At 43.0% G+C, this 17,113-nt stretch overlaps 1 protein-coding gene across 1 annotated transcript in view; it reads left to right on the top strand.

Moving 5' to 3' along the window:
* The first annotated feature begins 1,692 nt into the window (after positions 1–1,692).
* Positions 1,693–17,113, top strand: part of EFCAB2 (EF-hand calcium binding domain 2) — a 38,476-nt gene continuing 23,055 nt past the window's right edge. The window contains exon 1 of the mRNA XM_054162496.1: positions 1,693–1,834. Within this exon, the coding sequence (XP_054018471.1) occupies positions 1,807–1,834 (28 nt within the window). The 5' untranslated portion in view covers positions 1,693–1,806. The remainder of the gene's footprint in view (positions 1,835–17,113) is intronic.

Below are 17,113 nucleotides of genomic sequence, written 5' to 3' on the forward strand. Positions count from 1 at the left end.
TTTGTACCTATTTTAAAGCTGAATGTTCTTCATATCTTGGGAATGGAACCTGAATGAACAGATTTTTTTAAAGCTTTTATTAGGGAAGTGTGGTAGACTCTGAGTTAGCTTAGCATTTGTAGAAGAGCTGTAAATATCCTATGATGAATTAGCTGATCTGGAAAGTGACATAAGAAATCTCATGCTGGGCACTGTATTCAAGAACATGAAATTCCACATTTAGGGTAGGGAAGAGACAAGAAAGCTCCATCCTGGCCAAAATTATGTGTTTCACACTTTTCTTCAGTTTCAGACATTGATCCATTACCATAGATCTCCAATCAGGAAAGGCAAAGGTCTTCTGTGTGGAGGGGTTGAGGGAATAAGAAATCAGACTTTTGTAAGACTGAAAGGGCCTTTCCTTCTGCTGCTGCATCGTCTAAATTCAGCTGGTGCATCTTCTAACTTCAGCTGCCATGCTGTTATAACCAAAGCTTCTGTTACCAATTTGAGAGGAAACAAATCTGTGCTACTCTTCTAGTCAAACATGTAATTCTAACTGAAACTAAATATTATTTAGTTACTTTAATTGGAGACAGCCTTTCAGAGGGATCAGCTTTATTAAAGAGCATAATCAGTTGTTTTCCCAACAGAGTAAAGATGTATTCTCTTGAGTATCTATTATAGCTTCTTTACCCTGAGCCACATTCAATAAAAATGCAGAAATAAGGGGCTGAAAGGCAAATAGAAATGGTAAAATGTTATTAAAAAAAGGGTGATTCTTTCAAAGTGAAGAATCCCTATTTGGGTTCATTGTGGCTTTTGTAATTTCAGGCTTTCTTGAATAGTAAGCACATTGTAACAGTTTGAGAGGTAAAGATGACTGTGTGAAGAAGTCATCCACTCAGACTTTGCGAAACTTTAACATGTGACAGACAAGCACCTGTTGTGGTAAGGGCAAGGTTTTAGTTCTAGGACTTTCTTAGATATTTATTTTCTATGAATATATAATTGCATTTTGCCAGAATATCAATATTTATATTTTCTCTGCTTTCACAGTTGTTTTAGAGTCAGAACCAGGCATCAGAAGGGTGTCTGCTCAAATACACAGCTAAATTTAAACTGTAGTTTTATTTAATAGTGCTAAGACAGAATATTTTAGCTGCTTTGGCGCAATACTATTTAGAATAAAATGTTCTTTCACTTTCTTAAACTCAGATACATGGAAATCTCTGCAAGTGCTGAGAAAACTATTTTTAACAGAATCAGAGTGTTTTGTGGAGTGGCAGGTTTAGGGGCCTCATTCAGGGCCTGACTGCCAGGATATTGGTGTGCAGCAGCTGTGCAGCGCTGGTCCCACCACACAGGTCAGATGTGGGGTTTAGCCGTGTTCTCCATTGCTTTAGCACACCCTAAATCCCAGAGTGGGGTGGCCCCGGTGCCGGAGTCTGGGGAGTGGGACTTGGCTGGGCCTCTGTACTGGGGTCCAAATTTTGGGCTTGATCGATGTTCTGAGGGAGTTGCTACGGTGGCTCCCGGCCAATGTAGTAGTGGAGGCTGGCATGCAGAACCTCCAGCAGTCTACTTCCACCCTCTTCCACTTGCTTTGTATGCCTTCAGGCTGCAAAAACCGGCAGTGGAAGGCGTTCCAGGGCGAATGGACGGTGTCCCCTGCTGTCAGCCCGCCCCGGCCCGAGCCGGCGGGCCAGCGAGCCGGCATCCGACCTCGCTGCGCCCAGGCGCGGGAAGCCGCGGCGGCGGGTGCAGAGGGCATAGCCAGGCCCAGCGAGGCTCGCGTCGCCATGGCGACGGCGACGGGCTGCTGTAATGGCGGAGGAGGAGGGGAACGGCCAGGGTAAGGCCGAGCCGGGGCCTGGGCTTGTCGCGGTGCGCGGTGCGCGGGCGCGGAGGACGGGCCGACCCTGGGCGCCGGACCAGCGAGACCCGCGTCGCCCCGCCGCGGAAAGGCAGGCTCTGGCGGCGGGAGAGGCATCGGCCGTGGGATGTGTCCCGCCCGGTGCTGGTGGCAGGATGGCACAGGGACAGGCACATATACCTGTTTAGACACGCACATAAATACAGTCCTTCTCACATCCCATCCCATCCCATCCAAGGCGACCACATCACTGCCTGCGCCTCAGGCCTCTTCCCAGCTCGGGGCCAGGGGCTTCTTACCAGCATTCCCTGTCATAGGGGATGCCCCAGCAGGTCATCACCTCTTCAGTCATTTCTGGATGCATCGGGCACTCTCTGCCAGGAAAAAGTAATCTGTGCTGCTGATGGCACCATGGCTTATTTTTAGAGACAGGCATGTTCTGCTTTAGGGAGTGTTGGCAGAAATAGTATTTTACAGACTAAAAGGTAATTCCTCCCGCAAGGATATTCAAGTATAATTTAAAGGAAAGTGTACTTTCTGTAGAACTCACAATATTATGACTTTTAAAATCCAACTTTTCCATAAGTAAACTTGTGTGTGTTGTGATAGTTTGCAAATTGTGAGCATTGTATTTGAAATAATCTAAATAATGAACTATTTTCAATTATTTAGAAAAAAACCCCTAATATTTTCCTTAGAAAAATCCTGTATACATAGTGGCTATGGATGGTGCTAAATGAACAATTTGATTTTGGTAGGAGTATTTCTGGCATACACTTTGCAGTGTAGATATGTTGCAGAAATTAAGAAAGAAGACTAATGTAGCTTCAGTGAGAACCATTTAAAAAGCATTATTTCCTTTATATTGGTTTTCATATTTGTTCAGTCTTGTGAAAGCCTATTTTTACATCTTCTCAGTTTTCCAAGTGAAGCTGAGGCACAGTGCTGGCAGAAGTGGATGGAGATGGTGGCGTAACAGCCTAGAAGTCTGTTGAACCATCTGAGAAGAGGGAATCTGGTGTTCTGGCAGAATGGAAGTAATATTGGGAAGTTTTGGCTCCATATAATTTGAGCATGCATATGTGTGATATTGGGATTTTGCATCATTTTGTCAGTCAGCAGGCAGCAACTCTTGAGAAAGGGAAGTCATTGTTTTTTGCTTGATTAAAGCTTTTTAATGCCATTTCAGTGGTTTCAAAGTGAGAATACTTTGTAAGAAATTTAATTACTGTATTAGTGAGTACAGAATATATATATTTTTAATACACTTGATTTTTTTTAATAGCCTGTAAAATACTCTTCCCATAGAGTGTCAGATGTTGTCTTCTAGGAGAAAATGATGCTGTGCTAAGTGACCTTGACCCATAAACTACATTCCTGGCCTTACTAGACTTCCTGGTGGATCATGGAAAGTAACATACTGGGCTTTAGTTTTCTATCTGTAGAACAAGGACAATAACCTCTGTCATACAAACAAGGCATCTGACTTATGTTATGTTGCTCATGACAGCCATAGTCTGTTATTAGTCAAACCAGTTGCTTATTGCCCTATAAAGGTGTCACATTATTACATAAACAGTAGAGGTAAGCTAACAGTGTCTGATTCAACTGCAGAAGCAATCTCATAAGTCACACCTATTTCAGAGCTGCTATTAGACTTCTTGCAAACAGCAGTTAGAGGATTTAATTAGGATTCCTCAGTTCTGTATTCACTCATTGATCACACTTCCTTCTGACAAGCATTCCATATCTATACAAACTGCCACTTTTACTTTATTATGGTTCAAACAGAACAAAACATTGGTTGTATTGTCAAATAATTAGTCTTTAGGGTATTCCTCTTGGGTCTTTGTAGAACTACAGTTCCACCAACTTCCATGGTTAAGGTTTCCCTTAGGGCCTATTGTTTTCAAGTTTTGTCTTCTTCAAAGGTAAAATGCTTGCTTAGATGTTTGACAAATGTACACAATCTTTACAAGGAAAAACAGCGAAAGGCCAAATACTGCAATCTCTTGTGCTTCATGTTACTTACATGAGTATTATCCTCTAACCTAGGCAATTCTTGTGAAAAAAAAAAATAATTGTATGTGGATAAGTGTTCATGGGGTCATGCCCCTGCTGTCTGTAGCTACACATTTCATAGAATTTACATCCCTACATTTGTGATTCCAACATTGTTTATCTTTTTTTCTGATTATGCCAGACTGCTTCATACTGCTTTTCTGTGGTTTTGGCCATTTTCTCCCTCCCATCATTCTGTTTCTTTTCCCTTTTCCTGCTACTTAATTCAGTCTTTCTGTTCTTCCATTTGCTCTCAAGTTACTTTCTTTGTAATTTGACATAACATGTCAGATTTTCTAAGTTTTACTATCTCTGATCTCAATACTGATGTTACCAGAACCTGAAAGCAAAATGTCAGATCAGTAGTGCTGAAGTAGAACTAGACAGAAGACAAGACATATTTTTCTCCAGCTGGCATTTAAGAAATCACATGGAAGTACACACAGGAGAGAACACTCAGTGTTCCTATATCATTATGGTAATGTTATGTAATTGATCACTATTAGAGTTTTTCTAACACTATATTCTGTTTGCTAGTTAACGCGTATTTACAATGCAATTAATAAGTCATGGATTTTAATCCAAAAAAGAAGTATATTAAATAGTTTGAGCTCCCATTTCACCCACTGACACCTGTATGAAACTGAATAACTGGTTAGAGATAACAGATGTCCTCTGTAAAGATAGCTGATTCCGATGCAAAGGCCTACTGAGATGGAGATTAACCATTCAGCGATGATGTCCAGTTCTGGAGCCCCTATTACAGGAAGGATCTGGATGTGCTGGAGCGTGTCCAGAGAAGGGTCATGAGGATCATTAGAGGGCTGGAGTACCTCTCCTGTGAAGACAGACTGAGAGAGCTGGGGCTATTCAGTCTGGAGAAGAGAAGGCTCTGGGGAGATCTTATTGTGGCATTTCAGTATCTTAAGGGGGCCTACAAGAAAACTGGTGAGGGACTTTTTAGGGTGTCAGGTAATGAGAGGACTAGGGGGAATGGAACAAAATAGAAATGGTTAGATTCAAATTGGATGTTTGGAAGGAGTTTTTCACTATGAGGTTGGTGAGACCCTGGAACAGGTTGCCCAGGGAGGTGGTAGAAGCCCCATTCCTGGAGGTTTTTAAACCCAGGCTGGATGTGGCTCTAAGCAACCTGATCTAGAGTGAGGTGTCCCTGCCCATGGCAGGGGGGTTGGAACTGGATGATCTTTGAGGTCCCTTCCAACCCTAACAATTCTGATTGTATGATTTTCTCTGGTAAATGACAGTAGTTGTTCTGGGTGGTTTAAGTTATAGGTACAATATGTAATCAGACCTCACACATCCTGTCCCAAGTAATGAAACTGGCAAGTGGAAGTTGTTAGTGTAGCTAGGAAAGAGTTTTCACCCTAATTTTAGTACATTATGTAAACACAGTAACATTGTGTTAATTCATACATATATATGTGCTCTTCAACTGCCCTGGTTTGTCACTTGGGATGCTGATGGAATCAGAGTTTTACTGGAATTCACATTTGGTAAGAACTAGCTACATATCCCATTCAATACTATCTTCTTGCAAAGAAGCAGTGTTGCCCGTACTTCACCTGCCCCGACAAATCCTCCCATGCCTGGAAGTAGGATGTAAACCTTCCCTCTCCATGTCACCTAGTCCTGTCTGGATTCTCTGTCACGAGAGAATGTGCTATCACTGCTCATTCTGTTTTAATAAAGTGGGGTGTCCAAGTTTAGAGAGCCTAGTAGCTGCCATGAGCACTGTAGGCAGTCATAACCATTAGTTCTGCTTGCAGCACACAATTAACATGAGAGTTTCAAACCTGGCAGAAAAGCATCTAAGCTGTGTATGGTTTTCAGGAATGGTATAAAATGATGCACATGATGTTTGAGCACATGAGTACATTTAAGGGTCTTGCTTTACTGAGGATGTTTAAATGTATTTTTGAAGGGTTTCACAAATAAACATCAGCAGTTGAAAGGTACAAAACCTATGGATCAAATATGCGCAATAACTCTTCAGGCTAAAATAGTCCATCAGAAAATTATCTCTATTTTTAAAAGTGGCAGTGTTTCATTTATGGAAAAAAGTACAAAATTAGTATGAGTTAAAAATAAGAAACTTTCACAGGGCTCAAGTAAGCAATATTTTAGCTGTAGCAGAAAATCTGACATCACTTAAAAAAGAAGGAATTTACAGATGAACACTATCAATATCCTCTTGTTGACACGGCACTGAGAAATTACATGAAGAAAGAAGTTTATAGCTTTTATTAGACTGTAATGCAGTTTAACATGCACATTGACATCAGAGTTATGTTTTAATATTTGCACTTACTTGAGAATGAAACAAAAAATAAATTGTGTCTATCTTCCATGGACAAACACAGGCTGTAGATCCAATCCTCTTGCTTGTACTCTTGCAGTAAAACTAGAGCTCAAATGGATGTAGAATAGGTAATTGTAGATTGACAGATTTCTTGTTTCCATGGTGCATAAAATGGCAGGAGTTTTTCAGTTTGGCTCTACTTCTGGCTGACTTAGTGAATAAAATACTGGCTGGTGCACAGAAAGGCTTTAAACTGTTTTATCTTTAAAACGGTGTCATCCAGCAGATACACAGTACTGACAGGGGGCTTGAGCACTCCCACAAATTATCTTTGCAACAGTAGTTAACATATTATTAAGAACTTGCATGTCTACATACTAATTATTTTGTGATCTGAGATGTTGGGATTTTTTTTTCCAGTTTAGGAGTACCTTTATTTTGTGCAAGCATCTACCACTTTGTTTCTGTTGGCAATAAAATGTGGTGGGCTAAAGGCTGTGGAGGGGAAATGGTCTTTCAGATAACAGAGGTCCAACATGAACCTGTTGTTGGATGCATTCAACAGGGAGCCTGTGAGCTTTAGCCCCCAGATGGGAGGTGGCTGTGCAGACAGTGGTGCTGGTCGCACCACTGCTCTGCCCCAGCCAAATCTTGCCGTGGGGTCTGACTGTGTGCTGCTGGTTTTGCCATGGGGGGCTAGTTGGGGCAGGAGACAGAAGCTGAAAATAGCTCTTACACATCCTTTGAGGTATCCTGAATAGAGAAGGAGCTGACTCATGCCCAGTACAACAGCAACATTGGGAAGGGCATGAGACAGAGATGGGGTTAGGGGTGCCTGCAGAAGGTGGCCGGAGAAGCAGAGAACTCCCTGTGTGGAGCTTGCTGGTACCTGGTGTGGGGGTAAAAGCTATTGGCACAGTAGGGGCAGGAAGTCTCAAAACCCAAGTCTAGCCCTCATGGCTTTTGAGTTTAGATTTCATACCACCTGAGTGGTCTTGGGGTATTCTTTTATAAATTGTCTTTAATTGTAAATCTTCATCTTTAAGAAAATACAGACTCCCATTTTTTTGGAAATGTGACATCCTCACTGTTCAGTGTAGGCACAGGTGGTATGTGAAAGCCCCATGAATGTAAGATTGAAAGAGATTTCCTTGAGTCCAGCCTGGAGCTGTGTACAGTCATAACTTTAGAAAGTTTACCAAGCTCCACCTTAAAAATAATGAGGATTTTTATGTTGCTAGTGCAAGGTCATGGGAAGTTTTGGACCCTTACTGATGATGGTCAGGTTGAAAATCAGACATGAATTCTGAAATTTATCCATGAACAGCTTGTGTCCTTCTCTTGCTTGTTCACCATCTTTCTCCTTTAGCTTAGCCTGCCTCAAATGGTTATAGAAATAAGTCTTATTTCTCATTGATCATAAATGTGAATGTCTTAAATTTGTCAGTTGAAATACTGTTCAAATTAAGAATATTACTTTTAGGCAAACAAAGAGAAAATTGGAGGTTTGCATTCATTTGACAATATGTAAAGAAAGTACTGTAAGTGATACTTTCCAGACAGCTCCTTAAAAACTGGAGCAAACTCCTGTAATCCTTTGCTGTTTTCATTTCAGACTAGAGAAGAGAAGACTCTGGGGAGACTTAATAGCAACCTTCCAATACCTGAAAGGGACCTAGAAGAAGGATGGAGAGGGACTGTTTTCAAAGGCCTGTAGTGATAGGACAAGGGACAATGGTTTTAGAGAAGAGTAGATTTAGGCTGGTCATTAGGAGGAAGTTCTTTACCATGAGGGTAATGGAACACTGGAACATGTTGCCCAAGGAGGTGGTTGAGACCCTGTCTCTAGAGATATTCAAGGTCAGGCTTGACAGGGCTCTGGGCAACCTGATCTAGTGGAGGATGTCTCTGCTTACTGCAGCGGGGGTGGACTAGATGACTTTGGGAGGTCCCTTCCAATTGTAACATCTTCCTTTGCTTGGTCAAAGCCATCATGCCAGAGTAGTGTGGATAGAATAGCAAACAATCTTGACACTGTTTTTTTAACTAATTTCAGACCCTGTCAGGCAAATTGAAGGGTTTGTGATGTTACATAATAACAGCATGTATTAAAAGTCATACTTAAAACCTCTCATTCTCCCATTGTATTGTAGGCAATTACAGTTCTTTCAAAAGAAGAAAGTTTGCAGACTGCTCCATTTTAGCAATGTTTCTGTGGTGCTGTAGTTAAACTTTAAAATGGCTTACATTTAAAATGCATTTATTCTCAGAACACCACAGGGATCAGTGCTGGGTCCAGTCCTGTTCATGAATGACATTGATGAAGGGACAGAATGTCTGCTCAGCAAGTTTGCTGATGATACCAAACTGGAAGGCTTGGCTGAAATACCTGCAGGTTGTGTGGCCATTCAGTGAGACCTGGACAGACTGGAGAGCTGGGCAGACAGGAACCTAATGAGGTTCAACAAGGATAAGTAGCGAGTCCTGCATCTGGGAAGGAATAGTAAACTGCACCAATATAGGTTAGAAGGTGATCTGCTGAAGAACAGCCCTATGAAGAAGGACCTGGGAGAGGTACCAGGATGATTAAGAGACTGGAGCATGTGCCTTATGAGGAGAGGCTGAGAGCCCTGGGGCTTTTTAGTCTGGAGAAGAGAAGACTGAGAGGGGATCTAATAAATGTTTATAAATATCTGAGGGATGGATGTCAAGAAGGAGGGGACAGGCCTTTCACAGTTACACCCTGTGACAGGACAAGGGGTAATGGATATAAACTACAGCACAGGAGGTTCCACCTCAGCATGAGGAAAAACTTCTTCACTGTGAGGGTCACAGAGCACTGGAACAGGCTTCCCGGAGAGGTTGTAGAGTCTCCTTCTCCAGAGGCTTTCAAGATCCATCTGGATGCATTTCTGTGCAATGTGCACTAGATTCTGTGGTCCTGCTCTGACAGGGGGGTTGGACTCAATGATCTCCGGAGGTCCCTTCCAACCCCTAACATCTTGTGATCCTGTAATACCCCCTTGATTCTGGTTCCTGATTTCTACCCACATGAACAATCAGTGTGCTGCGGCAGTTTAGTAGTCCTATTCCATTTATGAGATGCTTGTGCTTGTCCTGAAGGGTCAAACCCCAAAATATGCTCTAACCCAGACAATGGGTTAAGCACCTGTGAGTGTGCAAACCTGGACACTTCCTGGGGTCCAGATGGTCCAGGCAAATGTGCAGCACATGTAATTAACCTTGTAAGCACCTGTGAACTGTGTGTGTCCCTGGCCATATTTGGAAATGCCCCATCCTATAGGTTCAGTCATCAGGTTTCTCTGTTACCAAAGGGCATGAATTGTCTTGGGACAGTATTTAAACCAGTCAAGAAGGTAGGCAATTTGACTTATTCTCACCAAGCAAGCAATAAGAGCCAAATGCTGCTGGAGTAGCAGCTGAAGAGTCTGCCCTAGTGCCCTAGCAGGCCAACTACACCTGGGCCTTGCACCTGGACCAAAGCAGAAGGGGGAAAACCTCCAAGAGAACTGAATCCCAGAAGAGCCACAGAAAGGCTGCAACCCAGTGATGGAGCACACAAGAGAGAGAGGCCCCCTAGCCCTCTCTGAGCCAAGGGAAAGCTCCAGACTGTGAACTGAGCATGGGAGGAGAGAGGCCCCTAGCCCTCTCTGAGCCAAGAATTGCTCAAATTGTAGTCATGGCATCTGGGAAGGTACCGGACAGAGGAGCAAGTCATGAGTACCTGTTACAGAATCCTCTTGTGGGAAACAGCAGATCACAGAACCTTTCTTTCCAATTTGAATCGCTGCATTGGAAATTCTTAGATATGTGCTTGAATCATTTAACTGTCTTCATATGAGAAATGTATCACTCACAGCTGCATACCAGAACCTCTAAATATACTTTGTAAATAAGCTACAGCAGTGTTTGAAGATACCACCACCACATTTTATTACAGTGCTGCCACATGAGTGATCAAATGTACATGCATGATGTTGGTGCCCTGTTGAGGCCATCCTATGTCATTGACAGAAGGAGCTGCTGATGTAGGGCACACAGCAGTGTGTTCATTACTGCTGTTTGTGGGGCTTGGTGTGATGCATATGCATTGTAGGCTGTGGGAATCAGAGTTGTCCTTTGTGGCTCTGCTGTCCACTTCTGGGGCCAGCACTGTGGAGAGTCCAGGAAAAATTGAGATCAGTGCCTTTTGTGACCACACAGCATAGCAGCATGGGTTGTGTTCTGCCAGTGTCTCATCTCTTCCTTTACAGCTGGAGGTGTATCTGGAGGTTTGGCAAGACTCTCAGTGCCACTGGGAGAGCTTTGTGTCCTTTCTGGGGCAGTTTGCTGGTTGGCGAGGAAAGAAAATAGAGGTATGGGCTAGACATAACTCCATATCTCAGGTGTGGCTGAGATGGAAGATACAGAAAAAGTTGCAACAGTGGAGATTACAGGTTTTGTTAGCTCAGAGATGCAACAGGAGTGCTGACTGGTAGGACTGCCAGGGTTGGAATTTCAGGGATGTGCAAGACATCCCTAATGGAGATTTATGCTGAGTTTATCTGTCTTTTGAAAAGGGAGACTGAATGCAGCTGGTATATGTGGCACTGGTAAAGCACTGACTTTAAAGGAATGTCACAATTATTTTTTTTGCAGGTTAACAAACATCAAGCACTGGCATTTCTTTCAGTTTACTGTAGGAAGTATAACATCATGACTGTCCCCAAGAGAAGTGTAAACTATGAATTGTATATTATCTCTGAGTCACAAGTGGACACGAGGCAATCCAGATCTGTGTATAGATGGGACTTCCTTGCTTTCTTTGGGTAACTGGAGGCATATCTCCACAACCTCTGCTTGTAGCAGCTGAGATCCTGCAATGCTGTAATAAAGGACTTCTGAGAGGACTTCTGAGATTCCTCACTCTCTGCGATTCTGGAATTCTGTAGTGGAGCAGCAGCGGGGTTCGTGCCTTATCGTTTGTCACAAGTGGCCCCTGAAACAGGGCTTGCAACATCTGCTCAGAAGAGAAAGTCTTTATATGAAAAGCAACGAATTTCCCCCTATCATTCTGCAAGTTAGTGTGACAAAACGTGTTGTTTTGCTGCCCTCAGTGACAGCTGCATGCAATGACAAGTATTTTGCAGCTTATGTGCGGACGCCAGCTAGCATGAGGAAAGCTTTGCAGTCAGGGCTGGACTTGTCAAATGGTTCAGGTGAGTGATACTGCTCAGTGCTAGCTGATGTTAGGGGTTGGAAGGGACCTCCGGAGATCATCTAGTCCAACCCCCCTGCCAGAGCAGGACTGTAGAATCTAGCACAGGTCACATGGGAATGCATCCAGATAGGTCTTGAAAGTCTCCAGAGAAGGAGACTCCACAACCTCTCTGGGGAGCCTGTTCCAGCACTCTGTGACCCTCAAAGTGAAAATTCTTTTAAGCTCTGTGAGATTATCCTTGCCTTTTATCTGAGGTTTGGGCATACACAGGGCATACCCCATGTGCATTTCTTCTGTTTCCCAGTGCTGCATATTTTTCAGAGGGCATATAGGCGATAAGCTGTATGTTACTGTTCACAAGATGAGCCTGCACTATTTAACACAGGGGTAGCATTGGGTTAGGATATAAGGAGTAAGGTGCTTAAGAAGGTCAGGTCAGTGCATTAACCTTACTATTGACTGTTTCAGAGCTCAGAGAGACTTTGTTCTTTGATAAAGATCTGTAATCTGTAGCTACAGGGAAAGGTGCAAGATAGCTGTGAACTCACTTGACAAGGTGCTTGTCACTGGGCACTAACTGCCAACAAATGGGGACAGTGGGAGGTGGCAGGAGGAGCTAAGAGCTGTGCCTACGTGGAGCCACACCCAGTCATGCACAGAATCAGAGGCACAAAGTCATAGGGGTTGGAAGTGACCTCTGAAGATCATCTAGTCCAACCTCCCTGTTAGAGCAGGATCACCTAGAGTAAATCACACAGGAACAGGCTTTGAGTGCCTCCAGAGATGGATACTCCACAACCTCTATCAGCAGCTTGTTCCAGTGCTCTGCCACCCTCAAAGTTAAGATTTTTTTTTTCCTTAGAGTCCATAGAGAAGTGGCAGAGCAACAGTAAATTGGAGCTGGGGGAGGGCTGTGTGCCAAGTATTTGCTTGTGCACTTCTCTGCTACTTGCAGGTAGTAATCCTCTTGCACAGTATCATCCTCTCTGGTCAGAGAGCAGAAAACTGGCTCATGCTGCTGTGTATGTAGGAATCCATCTTGCACCTGAATTAGGCCAGCTGGTAGAGTTCTGACCATTTTTTTTTTTGTGGGCACGCTGCTGGGTACAAAACATTTCATCATCAGGAGAATCTAGTTCTGTAGCTAAGTCCTGACCCCAGCCTTCATACTTCCATTTCCAAGGCCTGGGGTAGCCTGTTGTCAGCTAGATACTGCTATGGGCTACTGCCTGGGCTTACGGCAGCCCAGGAATCCCTGCCAGCATCTGTGCCATCTTAATTGATTTGACCTAGAACATGATGCTTGCTCCATCCCAGATGCATGGTTGTACCAACTAGCTAGCCACTGCACCTCCATTTCCCCTCTTTGGCAGACACAGACCAAATCACAAATTCATTCTGTGCAGTGAAAGTAGGAACGACTCCTTCCATACCATCTCATTAAAAACCAAACCAACCAACCAAAAAAACCACAAAAGAAAAAACCTTGAGAACCTGATCACTCATCAAACTCATCACTCATCAAACTATAGAGAGTACTTAAGGTTTGATAAAAATTGAACTGTGTCTGTGTGGCTAGGTAGTACTCAGCCATTTCCCAGAAATGCAGGCTTCTCTGCTCATGCTTGTGAAAACTGGTGCTTCAGTATATATGCAGATATGTAAGTAAATACATCAGATCTACACAGGCTGTGATCAGTACAAACATCAGGGCATGTTTTGTTGAACTTTTCCTGGATCCAGGAAATGCTGTCACTGCCAGGTACCTGTGTTGTATCACTCAGACTTACTGCCTACAAGAAAATGAAGTTTTCCCTATCAAACCATATGATTCTTCCACAGTATGTCCCAGGATTGCATAGACTGAGCTTGCCCTCACCAACAAGCCACTCAAGACATCCTTCAGGCATTGGGAAGGAAGGATTTTCCTGCATGTAGGCAGGGGGAGAGACTAGTCACAAGTGGCACATGATGAGTTGAAAAGAGTGTAAAGACAAATGCACAAAGCTGGGAAAGGAGGTTCAGGAGAGCAAATGAGTGCTATCCTGGAGGGAATGGAGGTGAGCAGTGATGTCAGCTCCCTTTGGCTGCCTGCATTTTTGCATGAGAAGCTCAGCCAGGAAATAGGAAAGACAGAGACATATCTCTTACCGCATCCTCAGCATGTGCTGCTGCTTAAGTTTTTTTGCAGCGACACCAAACATGCAGTCCATCTTCCAGATGCCTTCCTCACAAGCACACCTGACACATTTCCGGCCCTGAATAGCACTTAGTAGAGTTTTACAGACTGTAAGAAGCACTGTATGACACGAGTGGGATTCCTGCTGTAACCCAGTCCCACTCAGACACTCGTAACATTTAACATTCCCTGCCACTCTTCTCATCAACTGCAGGTTTTGCTTGGGTATTCATAGTTTCAGTAAGTTTAGAGTAAGTTTGGGTTGTATTTTATGTACAGAAAGTCCTTAAGCCTTTTATTTCTTTGACAAACCAATTGCATCCTCCATTCTGGGTACCTCTAGAAAGAATTGTATGGAACCAGAGAAATCAATGCCTCTGTTCCAGAAGCCTGAGCTCAGGGTTGTCGACAGGCTTGTAGTATATGTAATGATGTAGAAACTAGTGGCTTATTGGTCCCCTCCAACATGTGGACAATTCTGTGTTATAGCAAGCATCTGTTAAGGGATTCGCAGAGGTAGTTCTCAAGTGAGCAAGGGCTGTAGTATACATATTGAGTAGATATGGTGCATGAGGTTAATGTTTGAGCTTGGTGGTGTTGATGAACTTGATGAAAAAGACTTGGAGGTCTTTTCCAACCTTAATGATTTTGTGAAATGCTGAGGAATAGAATAGAATAGAATAGAATAGAATAGAATAGAATAGAATAGAATAGAATAGAATAGAATAGAATAGAATAGAATAGAATTAACCAGGTTGTAAGAGACCTTTGAGATCATCAAGTCCAATCTATCATCCAACACTATCTAATCAACTAAACCATGGCAACAAGCACCCCATCCAGTCTCTTCCTAAACACCTCCAGTGATGGTGGCTCCACTACCTCCCTGGGCAGCCCATTCCCATGGCCAGTCACTCTTTCTGTGAAGAACTTCTTCCTAACATCCAGCCTAAACCTCCCCTGGTGCAGCTTAAGACTGTGTCCTCCTTTTCTGTCACAGGTTGCCTGGGAGAAGAGACCAACCCCCACCTGGCTACAGCCTCCCTTCAGGTAGTTGTAGACACCTACCTAGGTAGCAAGGGTATCTCTCATAATTTGCCCCTGGTTTAGTCATGAGGTCTGTGGTGACAGGTTGGACTTGATGATCTTTGAGGTCTCTTCCAACCTTGGTGATTCGGTGATTCTGTGATTCTCCATTCCCATAGCCAAGTGCATTATCTGCATCATGCCCAGGCAGTGGTGCAGTTCCAGTGGGGCCTCATGTTGACATACTTTACCATCTGCATTCCCTGGCTTTAGGAAATACAGTGCAAGCTCTGGACAGAACAAGCAAACAGGATCATGGTAAGGGTGTGGGAGTCAGGTTTAAAAGAGCAGCTGTTCAAGCTGTTACATCATTGTGACTGAGGGCAGATGAGTTATCAAGTACTGAGGATACAGAGGAATCTCTGTGGATGGGTGTGGGGGCACTCTGCCCAGCACAGACCAGTCAGAACGATGGCATCTTGCAAGGGCTGCTAGAATTGCCAGCATTAAAATGGGCTTGATAACCTAGAAGGATGTGTATGAGAGGGAGAGAGAAATTTTCTGCACCAATGAGACAGATGTTTGATCCAGAGGGAGGGCAAGGCTGATCATGATTCCAGCACACCTGGGGAGAGATAACTAGCCAAGAACTATGTGAATTGTGGGTATTCCCTTGCAAACCAATGCCACTTTAATAGGAGCTGTGTTTTGGAGGCAGTGTAAGCTAGGGATTTAGACATCTTTGGATATACTAGGTGATGAAAGACATTGACTATTTATAGATTCTTTTCCAGCTTGGTGTGGCATCCTCCAGGGCATATTTTGTTCTGTGTTATAATGTCAGTTAGATTAAGAATTTTATGAGCAGCTAAAAGTTTGACTGCATATCAAGGCAGCAATAGTTTCTATGTTTTGTTTCTCAACAGCTGAATTAGTTTGTAAATTTCCCCATTAGTTTTGTTATTTTTGGTTTCCATATGTATGAAGATATCTGAATCTGTGGTAGTTAGAATGCCATGACATTTAAAATGCCATATACTGAACAATCAAAGGCTGGAATAATATTCAGGATATCTTGTTTCATCAGGTAAAGTTTCTGGCAACTGGTAGCTCAGATAGTTACTGGCAACTGATTATTGCATATTGGTATATTGATGCTGGGATGGGAAGAGCTAGGATTTGCAAAGGATGGTCATAAGGAACTTATGGAAGAGTGTTGGAGCAGTTAAATACCATAGCTTTTATCCACAGGTGGGAAGAGAAGGTTTAAGACTCACATTTTCTCATGTGACTGCCTGCACAATCATGTCTCCTCTTGCATCCTTTGCATTCTTAAAGATGTTCCTTTTTCTTCATGGCAGTCTTTGCATCTGATTCCTACTTTTAAATGAAACCAGAACACCACCCCAAAACAACAGCATGTAAATTAGTCTAAAACTGTCACTGAGTTGGGGATACCTAGTTGTATCCCTTGTCCTTTCGAACTCACATGGCCCTGTGTAAGAAAGGGTTCCTGTCACCAAAGATCTCAGTGGTTTTCTCACACCTGCCTTTAACCATAACATAGTATTATGAAGAGAGGATGGAGCAATTAATGAGGTGTCCACATGTGTATAGGAGTTTAAATACAAAATGGACTATTAAAATATACTTAGATTGATGTTTATAAAGATTAATGTTTCATGTGTGTTGAGCAGTGACAATAAATAATAAAATCAAATCAGGTGGTGCTCCTACAAAGCAGCCTTTAATTTTACTCTTTACATAGCACAAATGGTTTCAGTGTATTGTAAATCATCAGGCTGTACTGGCACTAAATCTTTTCCTGTGAGCAGCAGACAGATTCTTCTCCCCAGCATTTTAGGTCGTTATTTAATGCTGGCCTACCTGTTCTTCTCATACGTCTTTTATTCTGCACATAATTTCTGTTCAGTGAAAGGAAGAGTTGGCTTTTTGAACTGTCAGAGCAACTAGCCCTAAGGAATAAAAGAAAGCAGTCTCATACAGTCAAATGAATGCTAGAATCTAGTGAATTATATCAGCTAGAAATCACTTTTTAAAATGCTCATTACTCCAGAGTCTGACAGAGCAACATTTATTTAATTGCTTCTATTCCCTACAAAGCCTTGGTCTTTGAAGAGGAAATGTCACAGCTAAGGCGGGTATGCTGCTTAAAGTCTGGCTTCAAATGGGCCTCAGAGTGCCAGGGAGCAATCTGGACAATCTGAAGAGGAACAATTCAGTCTGAAAGAACCAGCAGAATTCATTTGGGACTCCCAGATTGCTGCCAGTATTGCTTAACTGGCAGTGTCTAGAGCTCTGTCTAGCTTGTGCTAAACAAACTGGGAAAGTAGCAAAGGATAGTACGGGAGAGGAAACTGATAATTAAAGTGCTTTTCAGTTAATGTATCTGAGGAATGAATTTTAAGACTTCTAAAAAATTTTAGCAGC

The sequence above is a fragment of the Dryobates pubescens genome, chromosome 6 (assembly GCF_014839835.1).
Source record: "Dryobates pubescens isolate bDryPub1 chromosome 6, bDryPub1.pri, whole genome shotgun sequence".
In the NCBI taxonomy this organism is placed as follows: domain Eukaryota; kingdom Metazoa; phylum Chordata; class Aves; order Piciformes; family Picidae; genus Dryobates; species Dryobates pubescens.